Source organism: Erythrolamprus reginae (assembly GCF_031021105.1).
Source record: "Erythrolamprus reginae isolate rEryReg1 chromosome 13 unlocalized genomic scaffold, rEryReg1.hap1 SUPER_13_unloc_5, whole genome shotgun sequence".
NCBI classification, from domain to species: Eukaryota; Metazoa; Chordata; class Lepidosauria; order Squamata; family Dipsadidae; genus Erythrolamprus; species Erythrolamprus reginae.
Window position 1 is genome coordinate 411,765 of NW_027248449.1, and position 27,966 is coordinate 439,730.

Here is a 27,966-nt window from a genome sequence, read left to right on the forward strand (position 1 = left end):
CTTGATCTTAGGATGGGTCAACGTTTATCCCAGGCAGGTTGACATTCAGTGACTGTGGACTCTTCCTTCCTTCCCTTTCTTTCATTCCTTCCTTCTTTCTCTTTCCTTCCTTCCTTCTTTCTCTTCCTTCTTTCTTTCCTTCCTTCCTTCGTTCCTTCCTCATTCATAGAAAACTAGAAGGTTGACAGCAGAAAATGACCTCCTGGTCCATCTCGTCTGCCCTTATATTATTTCAGGTATTTTATCTTAGGATGGGTCAACGTTTATCCCAGGCATGTTTACATTCAGTGATTGTGGATTCTTCCTTCCTTCCTTCCTTCCTTCCTTCTCTTTCATTCCTTCCTTCTTTCTCTTTCTTTCCTTCCTTCCTTCCTTCCTCATTCATAGAAAACTAGAAGGTTGACGGCAGAAAATGACCTCCTGGTCCATCTCGTCTGCCCTTATATTATTTCAGGTATTTTATCTTAGGATGGGTCAACGTTTATCCCAGGCATGTTTACATTCAGTGATTGTGGATTCTTCCTTCCTTCCTTCCTTCTCTCTCTTTCTTTCTTTCCTTCCTTCCTTCCTTCCTCATTCATAGAAAACTAGAAGGTTGACAGCAGAAAAAGACCTCCTGGTCCATCTTGTCTGCCCTTATATTATTTCCTGTATTTTATCTTAGGATGGATCTGTGTTTATCCCAGGCATGTTTACATTCAGTGACTGTGGATTGACCAACCACGTCTGCTGGGAGTTTGTTCCAAGCATCTACTCCTCTTTCAGTCAAATCATATTTTCTCACGTGGCTTTTGATCTTTCCCTTCAACTAACTTCAGATTCTGCCCCCTTGTTCTTGGGTTCAGTTTCCTATTAAAAACACTTTTTAAACCCTCCTGGACCTTATTTAACCCTTTCACATATTTCAATATTTCATGTCCCCCCTTTTCCTTCTGTCCTCCAGACTCTACAGATGGAGTCCATGAAGTCTTTCCTGGTCAGTTTTATGCTTAAGACCTTCCACCATTCTTGTAGCCCGTCTTTGGACCCCTTCAATTTTGTCCATATCTTTTTGTAGGTGAGGTCTCCAGAACTGGACACAGTATTATTCCAAGTGGGGTCTCACCAGCGCTCTATATAAGGGGATCACCATCTCCCTCTTCCTGCTTGTGATGTCTCCAGCTATGCAGCCAAGCGTCCTACTTGCTTTCCCTACTGCCTGACCGCACAGAAATCACGACCCCTAAACAAGGATCTATACAGGGACATGGATCTATTGTAATTCATGACAATTGATCACACATGTTATAGTTATATATTTATAATTTATTAGATTTGTATTGCAAGGGAATTTAGCACTTCTTGGGGGGGGGGAGCTAGGGGAGACTCTTTCAAATACAATTGCGCAATTGAATCAGAGGGGGGGGGGTTCTCTCCCATCCAGCCCCTCCCCAAAAAAGTTTTCTCACCGCTTGGCTTCTTCCAGGTGGCAAAGATACTGGTAGGCAACATTCTGCCGCCGCCTCTCGTCCATCTCATCCGCCGTGAGACGCTCATCTGGGGGGGGGGGGACCAGAAAGAATTTCACCCCCAAGACAAAATCCCAGGAGACCCCCCTGCCCCCCAAATAATTGTAGGCAGTTGTCCAGGTGCCTCGTTGTTGAGATCGGCCGGATATAATTTCAATGAATAAGTAACTGTCCTTCGTCCGGTTCTTTCGGGGCCTCCCCAAGGGTGGCACCTTTCAGGCCAGTCGTTTGTGACTCCCACCCCTGTCACAGTGAGCCACAGTTGAAGGGACCACAAGTAACATATTCCACAGTGAGTTGACCTATTTGTTTTCTCCTGGCTTCCAGAGACTCTGGACGATTTCATGCAGAATATTTGCATAGATACAACAGCCACAACAACAACGTACGCAACAATTAGGCCGAAGTGGTGAGGAACCTTTATTTCCTTGGGGGCCAAAAGCACATGCGTGCATACTGTTGCGTGCACACAAGTGCTGCACACCCATAATTCAATGTACACAGAATTCAATGCACCCATAATTCAATGTACCCCATAATTCAATGTACACAGAATTCAATGCACCCATAATTCAATGCACCACATAATTCAATGCAGCACATAATTCAATGCACCCCATAATTCAATGTACACAGAATTCAATGCACCCATAATTCAATGCACCCATAATTCAATGCACCCCATAATTCAATGCACCCCATAATTCAATGCACCCATAATTCAATGCACCCCATAATTCAATGTACACAGAATTCAATGCACCCATAATTCAATACACCCATAATTCAATGCACCCCATAATTCAATGCACCCCATAATTCAATGCACCCATAATTCAATGCACCCCATAATTCAATGTACACAGAATTCAATGCACCCATAATTCAATGCACCCATAATTCAATGCACCCCATAATTCAATGCACCACATAATTCAATGCAGCACATAATTCAATGCACCCATAATTCAATGCACCCCATAATTCAATGCACCCAAAATTCAATGCACCACATAATTCAATGCACCCCATAATTCAATGTACCCATAATTCAATGCAGCACATAATTCAATGCACCCATAATTCAATGCACCACAAAATTCAATGCACCACATAATTCAATGCACCCCATAATTCAATGCACCCATAATTCAATGCACCCATAATTCAATGCAGCACATAATTCAATGCACCCCATAATTCAATGCACCCATAATTCAATGCAGCACATAATTCAATGCACCCATAATTCAATGCACCACAAAATTCAATGCACCCATAATTCAATGCACCCATAATTCAATGCACCCATAATTCAATGCATCCAAAATTCAATGCACCACATAATTCAATGCACCCATAATTCAATGCAGCACATAATTCAATGCACCCATAATTCAATGCACCACAAAATTCAATGCACCCATAATTCAATGCACCCATAATTCAATGCATCCAAAATTCAATGCACCGCATAATTCAATGCACCCATAATTCAATGCACCACATAATTCAATGCACCCATAATTCAATGCACCACATAATTCAATGCACCCCAAAATTCAATGCACCCATAATTCAATGCACCCCAAAATTCAATGCACCCATAATTCAATGCACCCATAATTCAATGCACCACATAATTCAATGCACCCATAATTGAATGCATACAAAATTCAATGCACCACATAATTCAATGCACCCCAAAATTCAATGCACCCATAATTCAATGCACCCCAAAATTCAATGCACCCATAATTCAATGCACCACGTAATTCAATGCACCCATAATTCAATGCACCACAAAATTCAATGCACCCATAATTCAATGCAGCATATAATTCAATGCACCCCATAATTCAATGCACACAAAATTCAATGCACCACGTAATTCAATGCACCCATAATTCAATGCACCCATAATTCAATGCACCACAAAATTCAATGCACTCATAATTCAATGCACCACAAAATTCAATGCACCCATAATTCAATGCACCCAAAATTCAATGCACCACATAATTCAATGCACCCATAATTCAATGCACCACGTAATTCAATGCACCCATAATTCAATGCACACAAAATTCAATGCACCACATAATTCAATGCACCACATAATTCAATGTACCCATAATTCAATGCACCCATAATTCAATGCAGCACATAATTCAATGCACCCATAATTCAATGCAGCACATAATTCAATGCACCCATAATTCAATGCAGCACATAATTCAATGCACCCATAATTCAATGCATACAAAATTCAATGCACCACATAATTCAATGCACCCCATAATTCAATGTACCCATAATTCAATGCACCCCAAAATTCAATGCACCCATAATTCAATGCACCACGTAATTCAATGCACCCATAATTCAATGCACCCCATAATTCAATGCACCCATAATTCAATGCACCCATAATTCAATGCACCACATAATTCAATGCACCCAAAATTCAATGCACCCAAAATTCAATGCACCACATAATTCAATGTACTCATAATTCAATGCACCCCAAAATTCAATGCACCCATAATTCAATGCACCACGTAATTCAATGCACCCATAATTCAATGCACCACAAAATTCAATGCACCCATAATTCAATGCAGCATATAATTCAATGCACCCCATAATTCAATGCACACAAAATTCAATGCACCACGTAATTCAATGCACCCATAATTCAATGCACCCATAATTCAATGCACCACAAAATTCAATGCACTCATAATTCAATGCACCACAAAATTCAATGCACCCATAATTCAATGCACCCAAAATTCAATGCACCACATAATTCAATGCACCCATAATTCAATGCACCCCATAATTCAATGCACCCATAATTCAATGCACACAAAATTCAATGCACCACATAATTCAATGCACCCATAATTCAATGCACCACAACATTCAATGCACTCATAATTCAATGCACCACAAAATTCAATGCACCCATAATTCAATGCACCCAAAATTCAATGCACCACATAATTCAATGCACCCATAATTCAATGCACCCATAATTCAATACACACAAAATTCAATGCACCACATAATTCAATGCACCACATAATTCAATGTACCCATAATTCAATGCACCCATAATTCAATGCAGCACATAATTCAATGCACCCATAATTCAATGCAGCACATAATTCAATGCACCCATAATTCAATGCAGCACATAATTCAATGCACCCATAATTCAATGCATACAAAATTCAATGCACCACATAATTCAATGCACCCCAAAATTCAATGCACCCATAATTCAATGCACCCCAAAATTCAATGCACCCATAATTCAATGCACCACGTAATTCAATGCACCCATAATTCAATGCACCACAAAATTCAATGCACCCATAATTCAATGCAGCATATAATTCAATGCACCCCATAATTCAATGCACACAAAATTCAATGCACCACGTAATTCAATGCACCCATAATTCAATGCAACCATAATTCAATGCACCACAAAATTCAATGCACTCATAATTCAATGCACCACAAAATTCAATGCACCCATAATTCAATGCACCCAAAATTCAATGCACCACATAATTCAATGCACCCCGTAATTCAATGCACCACGTAATTCAATGCACCCATAATTCAATGCACACAAAATTCAATGCACCACATAATTCAATGCACCACATAATTCAATGTACCCATAATTCAATGCACCCATAATTCAATGCAGCACATAATTCAATGCACCCATAATTCAATGCAGCACATAATTCAATGCACCCATAATTCAATGCAGCACATAATTCAATGCACCCATAATTCAATGCATACAAAATTCAATGCACCACATAATTCAATGCACCCCATAATTCAATGTACCCATAATTCAATGCACCCCAAAATTCAATGCACCCATAATTCAATGCACCACGTAATTCAATGCACCCATAATTCAATGCACCCCATAATTCAATGAAACCCATAATTCAATGCACCCATAATTCAATGCACCACATAATTCAATGCACCCAAAATTCAATGCACCCAAAATTCAATGCACCACATAATTCAATGTACTCATAATTCAATGCACCCCAAAATTCAATGCACCCATAATTCAATGCACCACGTAATTCAATGCACCCATAATTCAATGCACCACAAAATTCAATGCACCCATAATTCAATGCAGCATATAATTCAATGCACCCCATAATTCAATGCACACAAAATTCAATGCACCACGTAATTCAATGCACCCATAATTCAATGCACCCATAATTCAATGCACCACAAAATTCAATGCACTCATAATTCAATGCACCACAAAATTCAATGCAGCACATAATTCAATGCACCCAAAATTCAATGCACCACATAATTCAATGCACCCATAATTCAATGCACCCCATAATTCAATGCACCCATAATTCAATGCACACAAAATTCAATGCACCACATAATTCAATGTACCCATAATTCAATGCACCCATAATTCAATGCAGCACATAATTCAATGCACCCATAATTCAATGCAGCACATAATTCAATGCACCCATAATTCAATGCACCCATAATTCAATGCATACAAAATTCAATGCACCCCATAATTCAATGCACCCATAATTCAATGCACCCCAAAATTCAATGCACCCATAATTCAATGCACCCCAAAATTCAATGCACCCATAATTCAATGAAACCACATAATTCAATGCACCCATAATTCAATGCACCCCAAAATTCAATGCACTCATAATTCAATGCACCCATAATTCAATGCACCACATAATTCAAGGCACCCATAATTCAATGCACCATGTAATTCAAGATTGAAGATAGAATACAAAATCCTCAAGGCAGCTCCTTAGACCAGGGGTGGGCCAAGTGGGCTCTTCTATGACTCATGGACTTCAACTCCCAGAATTCCTGAGCCAGTTATGCTAGCTGAGGGATTCTGGAAGTTGAAGTCCATATTATTATTATTATTATTATTATTATTATTATTATTATTATTATTATTATTATTAATTTATTTAATTTATTTATTTATTATTATTTAGATTTGTATGCCACCACTCTCCTAAGATAATAATAATAATAATAATAATAATAATAATAATAATACTAATATGGACTTCAACTTCCAGAATCCCTCAGCTAGCATGACTGGCTCAGGAATCCTGGGAGTTGAAGTCCAGAAGTCATAGAAGAGCCAACTTGGCCTACCCCTGTATCTAGTCCAACCCCCTGCTCAAGATCATAGAATCCTAGGGCTGGAAGGGACTTTGGAGGTCTTCTAGTCCAGGGATAGGCAAAGTTGGCTCTTCTATGACTTGTGGACTTCAACTCCCAGAATTCCTGAGCCAGTCATGCTAGCTGAGGGATTCTGGAAGTTGAAGTCCATATTATTATTATTATTATTATTATTATTATTATTATTATTAATTTATTTAATTTATTTAATTAATTTAATTAATTTATTTATTATTATTTAGATTTGTATGCCACCACTCTCCTAAGACTCGGGGGGGGGGAGTTGATTCCAGAGGGCTGGGGCCACCACAGAGAAGGCTCTTCCCCTGGGGCCGCCAAGAGACATGCTTTAGTTGACGCGGAGAAGGCCGACTCTGTGGGACCTTATCGGCCTCATATCTCATAGAAGAGCCCACTTGGTCTACCCCTGCCCTTAACTGTCTGAGCCATTGTCTCTGGGGACCTGACCATCCCTCTGCCCTCCATGCAAGGCCAAAAGCCGGACACGCCCGGCCCGGTGGGAGAGGCCCCGTCCCCGCGGAGACCCCCAGCGCCCCCAGCCGCAGACTCGCCCCGGCCCCGCAGACTCACAGCCCCGCTGCTCCATGTCTCCTCTCGCTCGCCTGGCCCGGGAAGTTTGAATCTCCCGCGCCACGCTCGCCACGCCCCTTCCAGCTGGGCGGCCGCGGAGGCCCATGGCCGCTGTAGTTTTTTTTTTCCCTCTCAGGAGGCGTGGCCGCCGTGCTCCTTCGCCCGCCACGCCCCTCTCACCTGGGCGGCCGCGGAGGCTTCTGGGCCCTGTAGTTTTTTTTCCCCTTCACAGGAGAAGGCCGTATGTCCGGCCCGCGTCGGGCGGTTCTGCTGGGACTCGGGCTGCTCCTCACCAGGGCGGCGGCGGAGGTGGTGGAAGGGGGATATTGTCCGGCCCGGCTCTGGCCGCCTCAACGCACCATGCAGGGCGCCGCGCCCTGCCTCAAGTTCCTGGGGTAGGCCGCGTGGGGGGGGCGGGGGTGTGAGGAGGAGGCCTCTACTGGGCCTGGAGCTTCCAGGGCAGTTGGTCAGTGGCCGAAGGGCCGCAGATGGCCGGGGCCGGGGCCGTTCTTTCTCAACTGGACCTGGTGTCCCCTCACTCGACCCCCTTCAATGATATTCTCCATTGTGTGTTATTGTGTCTCGGACAAAACAAATAAAATAAAAATAAATAAAACTTTGCCCATATATTCCTTATGGGATAAAACTGTGTGTGAAATTTTGGTCCCTCCTCAAATTTTACCTCAGTTGCATTCGCTGCCTGGGGGATTCTGGGAGTTGAAGTCCAGACACCTTCACAAGTGGCCCAGGTTGGGAAACTGAGGTAAAATTTGAGGAGAGACCAAAAATTTCACACACAGTTTTATCCCATAAGGAATGTACAAGTTTTATTTATTTTTATTTATTTGTTTTGTTTTGTCCGAGACACAATAACAAGAGTCTAGGCAAAGAGCCGTTTTTTTCGGGGAGGGGTCATGTGCCTCTGGGGGCGGGGCTGAGCGCGACCTTTAAAGAGGGGGCGTGGCAAGAGCTCCGGTTTGGGCAGCGCCGTCACCTCAGCAACGGGAGCGACCGACCCTGTTCCTCCCACAGTGGCGCTGCCCAAACAGGAGCTCTTGCCACGCCCCCTCTCCGCCTTTCTCTTTAAAGCTCGTGGCGGAGCCCACAGCATCACCCCTCCCAGGCACATGGCGGGGCGCAGAAGTTGGCCCTGAGGGAGGAGGCAGGAATTGCACCCGTCTTGCTTAGGGCCACCCTGCCCCTATCTGGTGCCCGCCAGTCAAGTGGGGTGGGCGGGGCGTAGTCCCCAGACTGAGCCGGAGAAGGCAGGGCGGGCCACAGAGCCCACATGGGTTTCTCCTGGCCGACAGCTTGGCAGGGGCAGGTGAGCTGTCAGGCGGGGAGAAACAGTGCCGGCTCCACCACGCGGGGTTTGAAAACCCTGCACGGAGTTTAGTCTTTGTCTGCGCGGCCGCATGGCCTCGCACGCTAGAGGGAACAAGTGGTGGGGACACCTGGTCCACTTGACAAAGAATGACCCAAAGGCCAGCTGGGCCCGGAGGCCTTCAGCCCCAGCCGCCCACCGGGCTCCTCTTGCGAGGGCAGCCCCGAAGTTTGAGAAATGGCCCCAGCCAGGGTCCTCCCTCTGCTATCTCTACTTTGCAAATGCTGTGCAGCTTCTGGAGGAGGCAGGCGAGTGACCGCTGGGCTGGCTTTTCGCCTCCGAAAGGGCGTAACAGTAACACAGTTTGAAGGGACCTTGGGGGTCAGGTAGTCCAGCCCCCTGCTCACGCAGGAGACCCATACTAGGGATTCCAACCGTCGACCTTTCTGATTGACAAGCTCCGCATCTTATAGCGACCAAATCACCTAGTATGGAAAGCGGTGAACAGCCCGTGGAGAGTTCAGTGGATTTGCAGCTGGCTGAAGTGTAGATATCAGAGGGTTGTTAATGTCGAGTATTCTGAGCAGAGGCAGGTTACAAACGTTGTGCCACAAGGGTCTGTTCTGGGTCCTATTCTTTTTAATATCTTTGTGAGTGACCTAGGGGAAGGTTTGGTAGGGAAGGTTTGCCTATTTGCCCATGACTCTAAAGTGTGCAACAGGGTTGATATTCCTGAAGGTGTCTATAATATGGCAAAGGATTTAGCTTTACTAGATAAGCAGTCAAAGCAATGGAAACTGCAGTTTAATGTTTCCCAATGTCAAATGACGCACTTGGGGAAAAGGAATCCTCCATCTGAGTCTTGTATTGGCAGTTCTGTGTCAGCAAAAACTTCAGAAGAGAAGGATTTAGGGGGTCGTGGTTTCTGACCGTCTCCAAATAGGTCAGCAGTGCAAATGTGGGGGTCCAGGGCTCAACACTTCCCTCCTGTCCCCTCCAGGCAGAAAGAAGCCCAGGCCATCGACCAGGAGCTCTTCGAGGAGTACAAGTTCAGCGTGGACCAGCTGATGGAGCTGGCGGGGCTCAGCTGCGCCATGGCCATTGCCAAGGTTTGTGTTCCCATGTTCCCACGTCCCTGGGCGGGAGACACTTGTGTGCGGGAGGGGCCAGTTTTCCTGGGCAAAAGGGTGATATTTGTGCTGCTCCTCTCTTAGTTTGAAGTGTGTCCTGTGAATGCAAGCGCAGGGATTATGGAGCGCTATCGGCCTGTTTGTATGTGCGCATGGGCAGCCTTGGAAAAAATTTCTCCCCAGATTAGGTTTCCGATGTGGGACGAAGGTCACAGAACCCAGGCCGTCCTAAAACTGCATTTATGCATAATTTTTATAAGCTTGTGGATAGACCTCCGTGAGGACTAGAACCCTTGCTCTTCCTTAGACTAGGGGCCTTGACGCTCCTTCCCGCCATCTTCTTTGCGTCTGTGAGTCTCCCAGGACACTTGCCGTTCTGACAACGCCCTATTTCTCTCCCCCCCCTCCCCATCAGGCTTACCCCCCCAGCACCTTCACCACCAGCCCGCCGGCGGTACTGGTCATCTGCGGCCCCGGGAACAACGGTGGAGATGGACTCGTCTGCGCCCGTCACCTGAAAATGTTTGTGAGTGATTGGCGGCTCCCCCCCCCAGTTGTGTCCGTAAGGGTTGCGGGCAGGGAACACTCGTTTCAGAAATAAGTTTATTATTAGTAATAAACTAATTTTAATATTAGATTTGTTCCACCGTAACATTGTTTTTAGCCGCCCCGAGTCTTCGGAGAGGGGCGGCATACAAATCTAATAAATTATTATTATTATTATTATTATTTCTTGAAGTAATATTGCCACGCTATAAGATGGTCTGCAACCACTTGTAAGGCTGTTGTAAGCCATAATCGGCCTGTAATCATGGGTTTGCCAATTCTGCTGCAACCTGATTGGCTGTAACCTATGTATTGGGAGAAACACCCTTGCATGGGTGTGGTTTGTTTATAGTGGCCGAGTGGCTTGGGAGTTGGTGGTTTGGCGCTTAGCGGTTTGTGGGTGGTTGTAATAGGGGTTGTATGATAGTATTTGCTGTGGTTTCTGGTAGAAATTTAGCCATTACAAATAACTTATTATTTCATGAATAAAGAAACTCCATTTATTTCTCTGCCCTCCCGGAATTCAAACACATTCCATACCGGCGCTCGGTCCGTTATCTCCCTTAAACTGCATTCCTCACATTCCTCCACTTAACAAGATTTATTTCCTAACTACATAGCTATAAAAAACAGCAGCACTGACTAAATACTTTTGCTTACTTGGGAGCGGCAAGAAAAACCTCAATTTTTTACTTCGGCAACGTTGAAAACTCCACCCGTCTGACCCCCTGACGTGCCAAATACGTCACTACAGTATTTAACCCGTTCCTCTCCTTAATATCTTCTTCCGGACCTCTGTTCTCTACGTTTTTGGGCCCTTCTGAATTTAGGATTTACCCAGCGAGCGTCTGATTCTTCCTCGCTAGATTCTGGGCTCATAGCCCCATCCTGTGGCTGGCCTCCCACCTGTTCTACTACCTGTAATCCCGGGGGCCCCCACTAACACTATCTGAATCCGAGTCCTCAATATCTTCCTCCTCCTCCAACTGACCAGGAGTAGGTACAACAGTATTGGGATAGTTTATTTAGAGAAGGAGAAAAGTGAAATATATTTTGACAAGAAAGCCTGCCGCAGGGTCCTTCAATTAGGTGTAGCGGTGAGCTGTGGCTAGTTGGTGGCGCCTGCACAAAACTCTCCCCTGACACTGAGCCCGCGGCTTGCCCCCTCTGTCCGTGGGGCTCCTCTCGGGCAGTCTTGGTGCAGTGCTTTGGTTGCTGGCCTTCTGCCCATTGAGGGGCTGCCCGAAAGTCCCCAAATGACAAAAACAGACCCGACAAGCCAGGAATTAACTCGTCTTGTCTTTGCAGGGCTATGAGCCGACCCTCTACTACCCCAAACGTCCCAGCGAGCCACTTTTTGAAGGTTTAGCCACCCAGTGTCAGAAGATGGAGATCCCGTTCCTGGAGGAGTTCCCACGCGAAGTAAGTCAGGAAGAAAGAAAATGGAGGCCCAAGCCACCTTCACAGGTTGAGAAACAGCTGTTCCACAAGGGGGTGTCAGGGTTAATAGCGAGAGCGTCTAGACCTGTACAGTGGTACCTCTACTCTATTCCTAGAGGCCCCACGGAGGCTTCTCCATGTCTTTTCCGGCCCTGTTTCCTCCCAGGAGATTCTTAGAGAGGCCCCACGGAGGCTTCTTCCCGACTTTTCTGGCTCCATTTCCTCCCAGGAGATTCCTAGAGAGGCCCCACGGAGGCTTCTCACCTTTCCCGGCCACGTTTCCTCCCAGGAGATTCCTAGAGAGGCCCCACGGAGGTTTCTCCCTGCCTTTTCTGGCCCTGTTTCCTCCCAGTTTTCTTAGAGAGGCCCCACGGAGGCTTCTCCCCGACTTTTCTGGCCCCGTTTCCTCCCAGGAGATTCCTAGAGAGGCCCCACGGAGGTTTCTCCCTGCCTTTTCTGGCCCCGTTTCCTCCCAGGAGATTCCTAGAGAGGCCCCACGGAGGCTTCTCACCACCTTTTCTGGCCCCATTTCCTCCCAGGAGATTCCTAGAGAGGCCCCATGGAGGCTTCTCCCCGCCTTTTCCGGCCCCATTTCCTCCCAGGAGATTCCTAGAGAGGCCCCACGGAGGCTTCTCCTCACCTTTTCTGGCCCCGTTTCCTCCCAGGAGATTCCTAGAGAGGCCCCACGGAGGCTTCTCCCCTTTTCTGGTGATTCGGAATCGGCCCCTCTTGAAGTGCCAAGATTGAGAACACCCCCCCCCCCTTCTAAAGAGAGCCCCCAGAGTTGGGGGTGGCCGGGCTGAAGCACCTCCCTGCCCACACCCTTCAACCACGTCTTTGATCCCCCCACCACCACCGCAGGCTGCCCTCATCGACAAGTGTTACGGCCTGGTGGTGGACGCCATCTTCGGGTTTAGCTTCAAGGGCACCGTGAGGGAGCCCTTTGGCGCCATCCTGAGGACCTTGGAGAAGGTCATCACCCCGATGGTCAGCATCGACATCCCTTCTGGTAGGTTTGAGACCTCGGCTGGGCTTTGTGGTTGTTGGTGGTGGTTGTCTCTCAATCCTGATGGCCTCCTGTGCCCCCCACACGTCACAGAAGAGCCAACTTGGCCGACTCCTGTCCCAAAGGGTCAAGGGCCCCCGCAGTTTAACCAAGCCAGAGGGCCACAGGGTAGTCGGGACCCTCCCCTCACGGCCCCCTCTCTTCTGGTCGCCAGGCTGGGACGTGGAGAAGGGCAACCCGGAGGGTCTGCAGCCGGACATGCTGATCTCGCTCACGGCCCCCAAGAAGGCGGCCAAGCACTTCCAGGGGCGCTACCACTTCCTGGGGGGCCGGTTCGTGCCCCAGGCCCTGCAGAAGAAGTACGAGCTCAACCTGCCCCCCTACCCGGGGACGGACTCCATCCAGCGCCTCTTCTAGGGGGGACGAGGGACCAGGGTGGGGGTGGCTGCAGGGGGCAGGCCTGCAGGTCCACAACAACTAACAACCCCCCCACGGAGCACAGGGGAGGTCTTGCACCCAGAGCCAGCGAGGGGCCCGCAGATCCATGGCTTGGTGGACGCTTTCTATACATTTTGCCCCCCTTGAATAAAAATACACACACTGGGCAATAAAGCCTCTACTGTCTCTTTTTCAAGACCACTGGAGAAGGGAAGGCACTCCGGGGGGGGGGGGGCAACGAAGCGTTTTGGGGTCTTCCCCGGTTCTAGGAAATTCCCACTCAAGGAATGGAGGAGTGACCCTTGAGGAGGGGTGAGGAGCCTTCTCTCCAGCTGCCTCCATTTTGGGGAGGGGACAGAGAAAGACCCCCCTGGTGCATCTCGTCTGCCCTGATACTATTTCCCGTATTTTATCTTAGGGTGGATATGTGTTTATCCCAGGCATGTTTCCATTCAGTTACTGTGGATTGATCAACCACGTCTGCTGGGAGTTTGTTCCAAGCCTCTACGACTCTTTCGGTCAAATAATATTTTGCCCCATTGCCTCTGACCTCAGGTTGTGGCCCCTTGTTTTTGTGTCCACTTAAACCCTCCTGGACGTCGGTTAACCCTGTCACGTATTTCAAGAGAAGCCCGAACGGAGTTTTCGGGGGGGGCGTCGGCGCCATCTTGAGGCTCAGCCGAGAGTGGCATCGATCAGAAAATAAAGAGCGTCCGATTCTCCTCTTTGTTGAAGGGAGAAGAGGTTCTGTTGAGCAAGGGACCGTTTTTAACACCCTGATTCTCCAAAGCCCAGAGGGGAAAAAAAAACAGGCTGAGCCCGGCAGGCAGACCCCCCCTCCCAAGACCCCCAGGCGGTCTTTGGGGGAGAATCGCAGGGGGAGCCCAGGCCTGCATTGAAAGGGTTCGGACATAGGGCTGCAGGATTGGGCTGCTGAAGCCATTTCAAGCCCCTTGAAGCCAACAGGAGGAAAGAGACCCCCAGGTGGGTGGGTGGGTGGGCTGCCTCCCTCCCTCCTTCATCTCTGGGCCTCCAGAAACGGCCTCTAAGGCGGTGATGGTGAAGCTTTTTCTCCTCGGGTGCCGAAAAAGTGCCCACACCCGTAATTCAGTGCCTGCGGAAGGCGAAAACAGCTTCCCCTGCCCCCTGAAGGCCAAAAACAGCCTGTTTCCCAACTTCAGGTGGGCCCAGTAGGCGTGTTTTTCGCCCTTCCCAGGCTCCAAGGCTTCCCTGGAGTCAGGGGAGGGTAAAAACGGTCCTCCCCCATCCCTCTGGAGGCTCCCTGGAAGCCAAAAACGCCCTCCCAGAACCTCTGTGCGAGCCAATGCCTGGGGAGGGTGAAAGGAGCTTCCCCCACCACCCGGAGGCCCTCTGGAGGCCGGAAATGGCCTGTTTCCCAACTTCAGGTGGGCCCAGTAGGCTTGTTTTCCGCCCTCCCCAGGCTCCAAAGGTTTCCCTGGAGTCAGGGGAGGGTAAAAACGGTCCTCCCCCCATCCCTCTGGAGGCTCCCTGGAAGCCAAAAACGCCCTCCCGGAGCCAAAACTCAGCTGGCCGGCACAAACAGGCACGTTGGAGCTGAGCCAGGGCAACGGCTCGCGTGCCAGCAGATATGGCTCCGCGCGGCCCCCGTGTCATAGGTTCTCCATCACTGCTCTTAAGGGCTTTGGGTGGGAGGAGCCAAGAAAGGCTGACCCCTTCCGGCCCATCCAGGGGGACATTGCCCCCCAAGTGACCATCCCGAGTCTTCGGAGAGGGGCGGCATACAAATCTATTAAAACTTAATAGGGGGCGGCCCCTTCCAACCGCCTCTCTGCTGGGAGGGGGCAGGCCCCTCGGCCCCATTACGGTAGAAGGAGGAGGTCCCAGCAGCCCCCCCCCCTTGGGGAGGGCAGAGCGAGGCCCCCCACTGCTACTGAAGAGGCGGGAGTCATGGTGAAAGGGACAGAAGACCACCTGGTTAGTTTTACTAGCATTTCACAACGTTGTCCCGCCTTTCTCTCTCCCGCGAGACCCTCCCTGGACAGGAGGGGCCACCACTGGGGGAGATTCTTGAGGGGGGGGTTTCTAAGCAAAGGGCAAACTTAAGAGAACACAACAGTTTGGGTCACCTAGAAGTTCAGACTTCTATGAACTAAAATTTTGGGAACAAAGTGGGAGAGGGCAGGAATAAGGGGGGTGGGCAAGAGTTCCAGGAGTCACGGGGGGGCCTGGTGTCCATGCGTCTCAAGCAGGGGTGTCCAACCCCGAGACCCCTGGGGCCGACCCGAAGGCTGGCCGAGGTTGGGGACCCCCCCCCCCCCCGATGATCTCACGCATCTGAGGCAAGGCTGGGCCTGCTGCCCCCAGTCCTTGGGGGGACAGGAGGGTTGCCAGTGCGGGGCCTGGACGCGGCTGGCCCCCGGGAAGGTCCTTGGCATGCCGAGAGCCGTCCGGAGGCGTTAGGAAGCCTGGAAGCCCAAGAGTCTCTCGATGGCGGCGTTGATGTCTCCTCCGGTGGCCACGAGGGCCTGGAGGTTGCCCTCGCGGTTGGTGAAGCCCATGGCGCTCAGCTGCTCCAGCTGTTGGTGGAACCGGACCTCTGGGCTCTGGGCCTGCAGGGGGGAGGAGGAGACCCCCGTCAGCTGCCCAGCCCACATGGCCTCGCATGCCCAAAACTCCGGGGGGATCCCAGGGCGCTGCGTCTCGGGACACAAAGTCTCCTAAATGGGCTAATTTACAACATTTACCATATTATTATTATTATTATTATTATTATTATTATTACATATATATATGTCACATGGGTTTTTTTTGCTGAATTTGAAAAATTAAGGGAGACTAGATCTATTTCGGCCTTGTTCTGGCCTCATCAGCTTGCCATACCCTCACTGGGACTCGGAACCTGCAAACCTTGGCCTTGTAAGGCAGAGATTTCACCTCTGGGCTACAGTATCCAATCCCTTCAGCTCCGCACCGGTGTTTTTTTTGTGTGTCGAATCCCCCTGGTGTATTGAAGGAACATCACAGCTCCTTTGCAAGTTCAAGTCCCAGTGAGGCTGTGCACCAGGGGAGGGTCACATATTTTTGTGCAGAATAATATATATATATTATTATTATTATTCGGTTTTTGATGCTTTGTTTTAATGTCTTATTGCATGTGTTTTGTTTGTAAATAAAATTTATTTTTAATAAGGAAGGAAGGAAGGAGGAAAAAGAAGGAAGGAACGAAGAAAGGAAGGAAGGAAGGAAAGAAGGAAGGAAGGAAGGAACAAAGGAAGGAAGACAAGGAAGGAAGGAACGAAGAAAGGAAGGAAGGAAAGAAGGGAGGAAGGAACAAAGGAAGGAAGACAAGGAAGGAACGAAGAAAAGAAGGAAGGAAGGAAGGAAGGAAAGAAGGAAGGAACAAAGGAAGGAAGGAACAAAGGAAGGAAGGAAGGAACAAAGAAAGGAAAGAAGGGAGGAAGGAACAAAGGAAGGAAGACAAGGAAGGAACGAAGAAAGGAAGAAAAGAAGGAAGGAACAAAGGAAGGAAGGAACAAAGAAAGGAAGGAAGGAAGTAACGAAGAAAGGAAGGAAGGAAAGAAGGGAGGAAGGAACAAAGGAAGGAAGACAAGGAAGGAACGAAGAAAGGAAGGAAAGAAGGAAGGAACAAAGAAAGGAAGGAAGGAAAGAAGGAAGGAACAAAGGAAGGAAGGAAGACAAGGAAGGGACGAAGAAAGGAAGGAAAGAAGGAAGGAACAAAGGAAGGAAGGAAGGAAGGAACGAAGAAAGGAAGGAAGGAAAGAAGGGAGGAAGGAACAAAGGAAGGAAGACAAGGAAGGAACGAAGAAAAGAAGGAAGGAAGGAAGGAAAGAAGGAAGGAACAAAGGAAGGAAGGAACAAAGAAAGGAAGGAAGGAACGAAGAAAGGAAGGAAGGAAAGAAGGAAGGAAGGAACAAAGAGGAAGGAAGACAAGGAAGGAACGAAGAAAGGAAGGAAAGAAGGAAGGAAGGAAAGAAGGAACAAAGGAAGGAAGGAACAAAGGAAGGAAGGAAGGAAAGAAGGGAGGAAGGAACAAAGGAAGGAAGACAAGGAAGGAATGAAGAAAGGAAGGAAAGAAGGAACAAAGAAAGAAAGGAAGGAACAAAGAAAGAAAGGAAGGAAGGAACAAAGAGAAGGAAAAAAGATAAGAACCTGAGAAGAGCCCTGCTGAATGGGGCCAAAGCCCATGGAGTCCAGCCTTCTGTGTCCCCCAGTGGCCCCCCAATTGTCCATGGGGATCTTGAGCAGACGGAGAAGGCCAGACCCTCCCTTTCCCTGGACCCCCAACACATGGGACCCCAGGGAACCCTCCCTGCCTCAACCTACAAAAGAGGCATAGGCACATGGACCTCCGTTTCAATCACCACCTATGATGCACTCGGCATCCCTGAATCTGTCTCATCCTGCCTTGAAGCTCTCCAGGCTGACAGCTGTCACGGCCTCTTCTGGAAGGGAATCCCACCAACCCTCAAGGACCCTCTAGGTGAAGAAATATCTCCCTTGATTTGTCCTCACTTTCTCACCTATGACCTTTAGGGAGTGGCCCCCTCCTCCTAGTATTGTGGGATAGAGAAAATAATTTTTCTCCATCCACCTTTTCCATCCCACGCGTGATTTTACGCCCTTCGGTCAATTCCCCCCTTCAACGCCGTCTTATAAGGCTGAAGACACCGAGGCCTTGCAACCTGGTTTCCCAAGGGGGGTGCGAGGAAGAGCCCAGCAGTCAGGAGAGGACCACCCCCCACACCCGCCCTCCAGCCTACCTGAGGGTTGTTGCCGGCCAGGAGCTGCGCCATGTGCCGCATGAGCTGCTGGGAGGGGTGTCCGTCCCCGGCGGGGGAGGTGCCGGACAGGGGGGGCTCCAGGGCCGTGCTTCCTCCGGTGGAGAGGGTGGGGCCCTGGGGGCTCCCCAGAGGTCCCAGGCTGCAAGGAAGGCGAGGACACGTCCATTGAGCAGGTCCGTCTAGCGCGGCCGCTTTGACCCCTGCAGCCCACCCCCATCCTGCCTCCCCGTACCTGGGCACGAGCCCCGGGGCCTCCGTCTGCAGCATCTGGAGCCCCTGCTGGATCTGCAGCAGGGCCTGCATGGCGCGGGGGTTCGTCAGCACCGACAGGGAGTCCGGGTTCTGCATCTGGGGACCCAACGGAGCGGCGAGGGAGCCGTCAGCTTTTCCACCGATGGCAAGAAGGGGGGCCTGGCTCTCTCGCAGGGGAGGGAGGACTACGGTTCTGGCCTCCACCCCATCTGCCGGCCCCCCCCCCATCGCCAGCTTTGCCCACCCCCGTCTCCCCAGGCGCACCTGCTGTAGGAAGGCGGGCAGCTGGAGGCGGAGCTGTTCCTGCAGGGAGGGGTTGCCAGCAAAGACCGGAGCGTTGACCATCATCTGGAAGGGAAGAGGGCAGTGGGGCTTAGCGGGCGGAGGCTAGAATGGGCCCCGGGGGGGGGGGGGGAGGATATCTGCAGCTGTGGTGGAGGATGAGGGGGGAGGCTTCGTCCTCTGAGCTTGTGGGTCGGTTTCATAGAAACGCAGAAGTCGGACGGCAGGAGAAGACCTCCTGGTCCATCCAGTCTGGCCCTTAGACTATTATTTCCTGTATTTTATCTTAGGGTGGATCTGAGGTCAGTTGGGGGAAAGATCAGAAGCCACGTGAGAAAATATTGCTGAAGGAGTCGTAGAGGCTTGGAACAAACTTCCAGCAGACCTGCCTGGGATAAACATAGATCCATCCTGAGATAAAATACAGGAAATGGTATAAGGGCAGACGAGATGGACCAGGGGGTCTTCTCCTGCCGTCCATCTTCTAGGTTTCTACGTCCAACCGGGGGTCCAGCGAAGGAGACACCTCAGGGTCCTCTCACCCTCCTGGCCAGGTGTGAAGGAGAGAGAGAGAGAGCGGCACTCACCTGCGCGGCCACCTCCGGGTTCTGGGCGAGGGTCTGCAGCATGGTGCGCATGTAAGGCGCCGAGATGACGCTCTGCATCAGGTGGGGGTTCTCGGAGACCTGCTGGAGGAGGCCCTGCATCTCGGGGCTGCTGAACATTCCTGGGAGTGTGGGGGAGGGGGGGGCTATTTTATTATTATTTATTTTATTAATTGGATCTGTATGCCCGCCCCCCCTCTCCCAGGACTCGGGGCGGCTCACCACATGTCAAAAACAATATTATTATTATTATTATTATTATTATTATTATTATTATTATTATTTATTAGATTTGTATGCCGCCCCTCTCCCAGGACTCGGGGCGGCTCACCACATGTCAAAAACAATATTATTATTATTATTATTATTATTATTATTATTTTTTATTAGATTTGTATGCCGCCCCTCTCCCAGGACTCGGGGCGGCTCACCACATGTCAAAAACAATATTATTATTATTATTATTATTATTATTATTATTATTATTATTAATTAGATTTGTATGCCGCCCCTCTCCCAGGACTCGGGGCGGCTCACCACATGTCAAAAACATTATTATTATTATTATTATTATTATTATTATTATTATTATTATTTATTAGATTTGTATGCCGCCCCTCTCCCAGGACTCGGGGCGGCTCACCACATGTCAAAAACATTATTATTATTATTATTATTATTATTATTATTTATTAGATTTGTATGCCGCCCCTCTCCCAGGACTCGGGGCGGCTCACCACATGTCAAAAACATTATTATTATTATTATTATTATTATTATTATTATTTATTAGATTTGTATGCCGCCCCTCTCCCAGGACTCGGGGCGGCTCACCACATGTCAAAAACATTATTATTATTATTATTATTATTATTATTATTATTATTATTATTTATTAGATTTGTATGCCGCCCCTCTCCCAGGACTCAGGGCGGCTCACCACATGTCAAAAACATTATTATTATTATTATTATTTATTAGATTTGTATGCCGCCCCTCTCCGTGGACTCACGGCGGCTCACAGCAGTAATAGAAAAAACAATGTAGAACACAATACAATACACATATCTAAAAAAAGATCCAAATTAATGTAACTAAAAAACTTTTAAAATTCCGATAGGATTTAAAATCACCCGTTCCCTTAAGATCCATTATTATATGACCTATGTACAGGAGATGAAAAAAACATACATATGTATAAAAATTGGTTGAAATCCACATTTTCTTTTTTGTTTCTTTTCTGTGATGTCCTTTGGTTACAATTGTTGAAGGGGAAGATGATATACGTTTCATATACAGTCATACCTCATGATACGAACTTAATTGGTGCAAGGAGGAGGTTCGTAAGACGAAAAGTTCGTAAGACGAAACATTGTTTCCCATAGGAAACAATGTAAAGTCAATTAATCCGTGCAACCAAAAAAACCCCCCGCAAAAAAACGGCTTTCCGGCTGTTTTAAAAGGTCGCAGCCGGCCTGGGGGGCTTGCCAGCACCCCCCCCGAACCCCGAACTTCCGGGTTCGGGGGGGTGCTGGCAAGCCCCCCAGGCCGGCTGCGACCTTTTAAAACACCCGCGCCGCTTCGTAGCTGTCTCCCGAAGCCGAACGCTAAAGCCGAACTTCCGCGTTCGGCTTCGCCAGACAGCTGTGAAGCGGCGCGGGTGTTTTAAAAGGTCGCAGCCGGCCTGGGGGGCTTCCCAGGAACCTCCCGAACCGAACCCGGGGTTCAGCAAAATTTTGCCTCTTCTTACAAACTTTGTTCGAGTTACGAACCGGCGTTCGGGAGGCTTCTGGGAAGCCCCGCCGCCCGGCTGTTACCTTTTAAAACAGCCGCGCGGCTTCCCAGCTGTCTCCGAACGCCGGTTCGTAACTCGAAAAAAGTTCGTAAGAAGAGGCAAAATTTTGCTGAACCCCGGGTTCGTATCACGAGTTGTTCGTAAGACGAGGGGTTCGTATCTTGAGGTACCACTGTATTTGTATTCTTTTTGGCTCTTGAGAAATATACAGAGTTGATTTCGGAGAGCAGGCAAAACCTCAAACTGAATATTATATTGTTTATTCATAAAACATAAGAAGGAAAGAGAGAGGAAGGTATCTCTCTAATTTTTTTTAAAAGGTATCTCTCTAATTTTTTTAAAAAAATGTGTATATATTTGTATATATATTCTTTAATAATTTAAAAAATAATAATAATAATAATTAAAAACAATAAAACCATTCATCCCTGTTCACACAGCAAGGGCAGGGGGACTGGGGTCTTATTATTATTATTATTATTTATTTATTTATTTATTTATTAGATTTGTATGGCCTCAAGACTGGCAGCACAGACAGGTCTTTAAACGTTTACGGAAGGCGAGGAGGGGGAGACCTCTATAGGGAACCGGGCCATAGCAAGGATCCTGCCCCCCGTCCCGTCCCTCCCCCAAAAAAGCCTCTCTTACTTCATATATCTTGTATCTCATCACCGGCTCAAGGTCAACTCAGCCTTCCCTCCTTCCCAGGTGGGTCAAAGGAGGACCCGGATTGTATGGGGGGGGGGGGCAATACAGGGGATAGAATCTAATGACCCCAAACCTGGCGGAATAGATGAGTCTTGAGACTCTTGCAGAAGGTGAGGACAGGGGGGGCGGGGCAGTGTGAATCTCCGGGAGGGGGGAGGGAGGGAGTTGATTCCAGAGGGCCAGGGCCCCCGCAGAAAAGGCCCTTCCCCCTAGGCCCCACCAAGCAACAGGACCCGGAGAAGGCCGACTCTGTAGGAACCTAACCGGTCGCTGGGATTCGTGCGGCGGAAGGCGGTCCCGGAGGTATTCTGGCCCAATTGTTACTATTGATACCGTAACCTAGGAAAAGCGTCAATTCACCCCCCTTTCTGAAAATAATAAGCCCCCCACCACCATGGCAGGAGGCGTGGCCTAGCTCAAGACACACACCCCTCCCCAGTGACGGCGCTGAGCGAATCTGGCGAAGCAGGGGGAGTCCGTACCTGATCCCAGAGCGGCCGCGTTGACGCCCAAAGGGTTGGAGACGGTGGGGGTGCTCCGGCTCGGGACCACCGGCTCAGGGCTCCCTTCGTTCTCCGGCTCCTGGCCCTGAGAGGCGGCGGCGGGGTTCCATGGGTTGGGCAGGGGCTCTCGGTTCTCCGTCCGCAGGGGCTGCGCGTTGGGGGCGTCCGAAGTCCCCGAGAGGGCCGAGAAGGGGTTGCTGCCGAACTAGAAAGAGAGGCCAGTGGCAGGGGGCCTGCGCACCCCCCCCCCCCCGAGGCTGCTCCAGGGAGTCCGGGGGGGCGGCAAGGAAGCCATTCTGGAATTCCCTGACGTTTCCCTGTCACTTGCGACCTAGTGAAGGCCGCGGTCGTAGAGGACGTCATCCCAAATGGCCAAGCCGTGGAGAAATATCGGCTGCCACAGTTATAATCCTTTTTTCTAGACTCCACCAGGCAACGTAATTTTTCCCTGACTTTTAAACATTTTAATACACTTTGGGGTTGGTTTTTTCTCCGATTTATTCCAGGTTTTTTTTTCACAAATTCCCTGATTATTATTATTAGTCTACGGAGAAGGGTGGCATACAAATTTAATAAATAAATAAATATTATTATTATTAATTAGATTTGTATGCTGCCCTTCTCCAAAAGCTCAGGGCGGCTCACAGAATAAATATAGAAATATAACATATACTATTTCCTGCGTTTTATCTTAGGATGGATCTATGTTAATCCCAGGCGTGTTTACATTCAGTTACTGTGGATTTATCTACCACGTCTGCTGGGAGTTTGTTCCAAGGATCTACGACTCTTTCAGTCAAATAATATTTTCTCACGTGGCTTCTGATCTTTCCCCCAACTCACTTCAGATTGTGTCCCCTTGTTCTTGTGGTCACTTTCCTATTAAAAACACTTAAACCCTCCTGGACCTCATTTAACCCTTTAATACTTCAATCATGTCCCCCCTTTTCCTTTCTGTCCTCCAGACTTGAGTCCATTGAGTCTTTCCTCATCGGTTTGATGCTTCAGACCGTCCACCGGTCATCATTACAACCCATATTTGAGCCAAGGTGCTTCTCTTAAAAAGGCCCCAAGATTCCCACCCACCTGGGCACCTAAGGAGACATCAACGTACGATCCTCCCCAAGGAGGCGCAGCGGAGTGTCACATTAGAAGGCGCCCAAGTCACGAGTCGGTCACCACTGGCCGTGTTTCTCACTAGCAGCCGGAAGCATCAGTGCAGTGCCCACCTGCTCCCTGGCAGCGCTGAACATCGGCTCCTGGATGTCCGTGTACATGCGCCGCAAAGCATTGTACCCTCCGGGGACACTCTCCAAGTTGCTCAGGGCTCGGTCCTGGTTGCGCATCATCTCTTGCATCATGGCCGGGTTGCGCGCCAACTCCATGGTCTGCGGAGAGAGAGAGAGATGAAGGAGAGGGGGGGCACCTAGCTTGTCCCCCCCCCTTTCCCTTCTGTCCTCCAGACTTGAGTCCATGACGTCTTTCCTGATAAAGTTTTATGCTCAAGACCGTCCACCATTCTTGTAGCCCGTCTTTGGACCCGTTCAATTTGATCCATATCTCTTTTTGGAGGTGAGGTTTCCAGAACTGGACCCAGTATTATTCCAAGTGGGGTCTCACCAGCGCTCTATACAGCGGGATCACAATCTCCCTCTTCCTGCTTGTGATACCTCTAGCTATGCAGCCAAGCATTCTACTTGCTTTCTCTACGGCCTGACCGCATAGCCTGTCCCACATCACATGGTACACACCAGCCAACCCAATCTCACATGCTCAGAAACTACCAATGAGGTTCCAGCCCAGAGATGGCCTAACTTTCCCAGGGGTGGACTTGACCGAAGGGGATAGAAAAGGTGGATGGAGAAAAATCATTTTCTCTGTCCCACAATCCTTGGACGAGGGGGTCACTCCCTAAAGGTCACAGGTCAGAAAGTGAGCACAAATAAAGGGAGATATTTCTTCACCCAGAGGGTCCTTGGGTTGATGGGATTCCCTTCCAGAAGAGGTCGTGACAGCTGTCAGCCTGGAGAGCTTGAAGGCAGGATTAGACAGATTCAGGGATGCCAAGTGCATTGAAAGGGATGTCCAAGTGCCGCCTCTATGTTGGTGGAGGCAGGCAGGGTTCCCTGGGGTCCCATTTGTTGGGGGTCCAGGGAAAGGGAGGGTTTTGCCTTCTCTTTCTGCTCAACATCCCTATGGACAATTGGGGGGCCAATGCTGGACCTGATGGGCTTTGGCCTGATTCCGCAGGGCTCTTCTTGGGTTCTTAGGGGAACGAAATTCCACTGAGAGCATCTGCACCAAAGACAAATTCCTTGTGTGTCCAGTCACACTTGGCCAATAATGAATTCTATTCTATTCTATTCTCCATTTATATTAATATTGATTGTTCTTCGTTGCTTATTTGACCCTTATGACAATCATGAAGTGTTTTTTACCTCATGATTCTTGACAAATCTATATTTTATGTACGCTGAGAGCATCTGCACCAAAGACAAATTCCTTCTGTGTCCAGTCACACTTGGCCAATAAAGAATTCTATTTTATTCACCGTTTATATTAATATTGTTTCTTCGTTGCTTATTTGACCCTTATGACAATCATGAAGTGTTTTTTACCTCATGATTCTTGACAAATCTATATTTTCTTTTATGTACACTGAGAGCATCTGCACCAAAGACAAATTCCTTGTGTGTCCAGTCACACTTGGACGAGAAAGAATTCTATTCTATTCTATTTTATTCACCATTTATATTAATATTGATTGTTTCTTCGTTGGTTATTTGACCCCTATGACAATCATGAAGTGTTTTTTACCTCACGATTTTTTTCTTTTATGTCCACTGAGAGCATCTGCACCAAAGACAAATCCCTTGTGTGTCCAGTCACACTTGGCCAAGAAAGAATTCTATTCTATTCTATTCACCATTTATATTAATATTGTTTCTTCGTTGCTTATTTGACCCCTATGACAATCATGAAGTGTTTTTTACCTCATGATTCTTGACAAATCTATATTTTCTTTTATGTACACTGAGAGCATCTGCACCAAAGACAAATTCCTTGTGTGTCCAGTCACACTTGGCCGAGAAAGAATTCTATTCTATTCTATTTTATTCACCATTTATATTAATATTGATTGTTTCTTCATTGGTTATTTGACCCCTATGACAATCATGAAGTGTTTTTTACCTCACAATTTTTTTCTTTTATGTACGCTGAGAGCATCTGCACCAAAGACAAATCCCTTGTGTGTCCAGTCACACTTGGCCAATAAAGAATTCTATTCTTTAAAAAACCCAAAAAAAACCCAACTCCAAGGAGAAAGTGCTCACCTGGCGCATCAACTCGGGGTTGTTGAGCATGTGGGTGATTTCCGGGTTCCGCTCCATCAGCTGCTGCATCTGAGGGTTGGCCGTGATCATCCGCCTCATGAATTCCGGGTTGGACATCATGCTCTGGACCAAGGGGTTCTCCATGATCTGGGATAGCATCTCCGGGCTGGACATCAGCTGACGCTGCATCTGCTGCTGAAGCTCCATGAAGTTGGCTGACCCCATGCCCAGGTGGCCGAGACCAGCAATGCCGCCAAAGCCGGCTGCGGGGGGACAAACCGGAAAAAGCAACTTAAGGCAACAACTTCCAGGGGTCAATTCTTCGGCTCGTCGCCCTGGGGGAATCGAGCCATCAAAAGATAGATAGATAGATGCAGAGATAGATAGATAGATAGATAGAGAGAGAGAGAGACACAGAGAGAGATAAGATAGATTAGATAAGAGAGAGAGAGAGAGAGAGAGATAAGATAGATAGATAATGTTTTTAAATTATGGGTTTTTCAGTTTTTAAATATTAGATTTGTATTCTACATTGTGTTTACTATTGCTGTGAGCCGCCCAGATTCTACGGAGAGGGGCGGCATACAAATTTAATAAATAATAATACATAATAATTACTCACACAGGATGGAGGTGGCGCCGCTGGGCGTCCCTTCCCCAGGCGGCCCAGGGGTGCCCCCCAAAGCGCTGCCCCTCCAGCTGCTGTTTCCCACATCGGTCAGGCTGCTGCTTGAGGTGGACGGCTGGGAGGAGGAGGCCGCAGGGGAGGCCGGAGCGGTGGAGGGGGTCAGGACCACCCCGGGGGCAGGCAAAGCAGTGGCCGAGGGGACCGGAGGGGGCGTGGTCACCCCAGGAGGTTCTTGCACTCTAGAAATGAAGGAAGAGACGAGAGTGGCCATTGGGGAGGCAACCAGGGCTTGGAGGAGAGCGGGGATAGAGATAAAATAGTCCAAGTGAGGAGTCCAGTCAGGGGACGGAAGGGTCGGACTCTTAGGTGTTTTTGCGGCTCTCTGAGCTGGGTTCCTTCCTTCTTTCCTTCCTTAAAGCCAAGGACACCCGGCCCCCCAGCCAAACACCCTGTGCTGGCTGAGGGATTCTGGGAATGGAAGTCCACAAGCCTTAAAAGTTGCCAAGGCTGGAGACCCTGGCCCCAACTCCCGCTCACCCCCCTTTCCCCCTCCCTCTCACTTCTGTGGGGTCTTGATGACCAGGTGGACCGTCAGCCCGTCCTTCACGCCGTGCTGGAGGAGGGAGTCGGCATCCTTCAGGATCTTCCCTGCAAAGATCAACACCAGCTGCTCCTGCTTGGCCTTGAACCGCCGCGAGATCTCCTCCTTGAACTGGGGAGGGGGGGGAGAGAGAGGGTGGGGTCAGGCAGGCTGCAGAGACACCCCCCCTTCCCGTTCCCTCCCTCCCTCCTCTCCCTCCTCCCCCTCTCTCTTTTTCTCCCTCCCCCTCCCTCCACTCTCTCCCTCCTTTCCTCCCCCTCCCTCCCCTCTTCTCTCCTTTTCTCCCTCCCGCCCCCTCCTTACCTCCATCCCCCCTCCCTCCCCCTCCCCTCCCTTCTTCCCTCCCTCTCCCTTTTTCTCCCTCCCCCTCCCCCCACTTTCTCTCCCGCCTCTCCTCCCTCCCTCCTTCCCCCTCCCTCTTCCTCCTCTCTTCTTTTCTCCCTCCTTCCCTCCCCCTTTTATCCCTCCCCCTCCCCCCCTCTCTCCCCCTCCCCCCCCTCTCTCTCCCTCCCCCTCCCCTTTTTTCCCTCCCCTCCCCCCTCTCTCTCCCTCCCCCTCCCCACTTCTTTCCTCCCCCTCCCCTTTTTCTCCCACCCTCCCTTCCCCCCTCCCCCATCAGCCCCCCCCCCCTTCGGACCTCCCTGACGGAGATGCGGTCGCCGGTGAGAATCTCCTCCTTGTCCTTCGGCGTCTTCACCGTCACGCGGATCAGGGCGCCCGCCGAGGCCGCCCCCGCCCCAGGCTCCCCGCTGCCGCCCCCGCCGCCCCCGCCGGGCTGAGAGGAGGACGAGGCGCCGCCGCCGCCGCTGCTCAGCTCCGCCATCTTGGCCGCCGGCGAGCGAGAGGGAGAGCAGAGAGGGGCTGGCAGGGCGCTTCCGGCGGTCTGGCCGCCCTTCCGGAACTCTCGGCGGAGTTCAGAGAAAGGGGTCGTTTCGGGGAGTCGCGCCCTCCTCGTCGTAACGGTCGTGATAAAACAAACAAACAAAAAAAGGCGCAGCGACCTTCCTTTCCCCCAAAGAACGGCGCTCGGGCTGGTATGGACTAGGGCAGAGGTAGGCCAAGTGGGCTCTTCTATGACATGTGGACTTCAACTCCCAGAATCCCTCAGCTAGCATGACTGGCTCGGGAATTCTGGGAGTTGAAGTCCACAAGTTATAGAAGAGCCCACTTGGCCTACCTCTGGACTAGGGCCAGGCGTCGAGACGAGCTCCCAGAGTGCCCCACAGGATAGAGTCGC

The 27,966-nt window shown here is 49.4% G+C and overlaps 3 protein-coding genes across 4 annotated transcripts in view; 1 reads left to right on the plus strand and 2 right to left on the minus strand.

Annotated features, from left to right (window-relative positions):
- IQGAP3 (IQ motif containing GTPase activating protein 3) overlaps positions 1-7,548 on the minus strand; it is a 49,095-nt gene extending 41,547 nt beyond the window's left edge. The window contains exons 1-2 of one of the 2 annotated variants that reach the window (XM_070730261.1): positions 7,533-7,548; positions 1,449-1,536 (exon numbers count right to left, since the gene is read on the minus strand). In XM_070730261.1, coding sequence (XP_070586362.1) covers positions 1,449-1,513 — 65 coding nt within the window. In that variant the 5' untranslated portion in view covers positions 1,514-1,536; positions 7,533-7,548. Of the gene's footprint in view, positions 1-1,448; positions 1,537-7,352; positions 7,443-7,532 lie in introns of those variants that run through there. The other variant, XM_070730259.1, reaches the window with a different exon arrangement.
- Positions 7,540-13,410, plus strand: NAXE (NAD(P)HX epimerase). The gene is made up of 6 exons (XM_070730263.1): positions 7,540-7,747; positions 9,677-9,785; positions 10,222-10,332; positions 11,661-11,774; positions 12,654-12,801; positions 13,013-13,410. Exons 1-6 carry the CDS (start codon positions 7,596-7,598, stop codon positions 13,213-13,215), a joined length of 837 nt encoding a protein of 278 aa, XP_070586364.1. The 5' UTR covers positions 7,540-7,595; the 3' UTR covers positions 13,216-13,410.
- Positions 13,411-15,169: 1,759 nt separating this feature from the next.
- On the minus strand, positions 15,170-27,567 carry UBQLN4 (ubiquilin 4). Its single transcript, XM_070730262.1, has 11 exons — positions 27,367-27,567; positions 26,689-26,840; positions 26,123-26,367; positions 25,501-25,763; positions 23,395-23,553; positions 22,145-22,370; positions 19,142-19,281; positions 18,537-18,620; positions 18,253-18,368; positions 18,000-18,159; positions 15,170-15,827 (listed from the first exon to the last, which is right to left on the minus strand). The coding sequence occupies exons 1-11, from the start codon at positions 27,550-27,552 to the stop codon at positions 15,675-15,677; spliced, it is 1,884 nt and encodes a 627-aa protein (XP_070586363.1). The 5' UTR covers positions 27,553-27,567; the 3' UTR covers positions 15,170-15,674.
- Between the last annotated feature and the right edge of the window lie 399 nt (positions 27,568-27,966).

What these genes read in the sequence shown, in the direction of transcription:
- UBQLN4 (XM_070730262.1), bottom strand. Translation starts at nt 27,552, where the DNA reads ATGGCGGAGCTGAGCAGCGGCGGCGGCGGCGCCTCGTCCTCCTCTCAG. An exon ending in CGCGGCCGCTCTGGGATCAG is followed by an intron (nt 19,282 to 22,144) that starts GTACGGACTCCC and finishes CCACACTCCCAG; the next exon opens with GAATGTTCAGCAGCCCCGAG. An exon ending in ACCCGGAGGTGGCCGCGCAG is followed by an intron (nt 18,621 to 19,141) that starts GTGAGTGCCGCT and finishes CTTCCCTTCCAG; the next exon opens with ATGATGGTCAACGCTCCGGT.
- NAXE (XM_070730263.1), top strand. Translation starts at nt 7,596, where the DNA reads ATGTCCGGCCCGCGTCGGGCGGTTCTGCTGGGACTCGGGCTGCTCCTC. An exon ending in CCCGTCACCTGAAAATGTTT is followed by an intron (nt 10,333 to 11,660) that starts GTGAGTGATTGG and finishes TTGTCTTTGCAG; the next exon opens with GGCTATGAGCCGACCCTCTA. An exon ending in CAGCATCGACATCCCTTCTG is followed by an intron (nt 12,802 to 13,012) that starts GTAGGTTTGAGA and finishes TCTGGTCGCCAG; the next exon opens with GCTGGGACGTGGAGAAGGGC.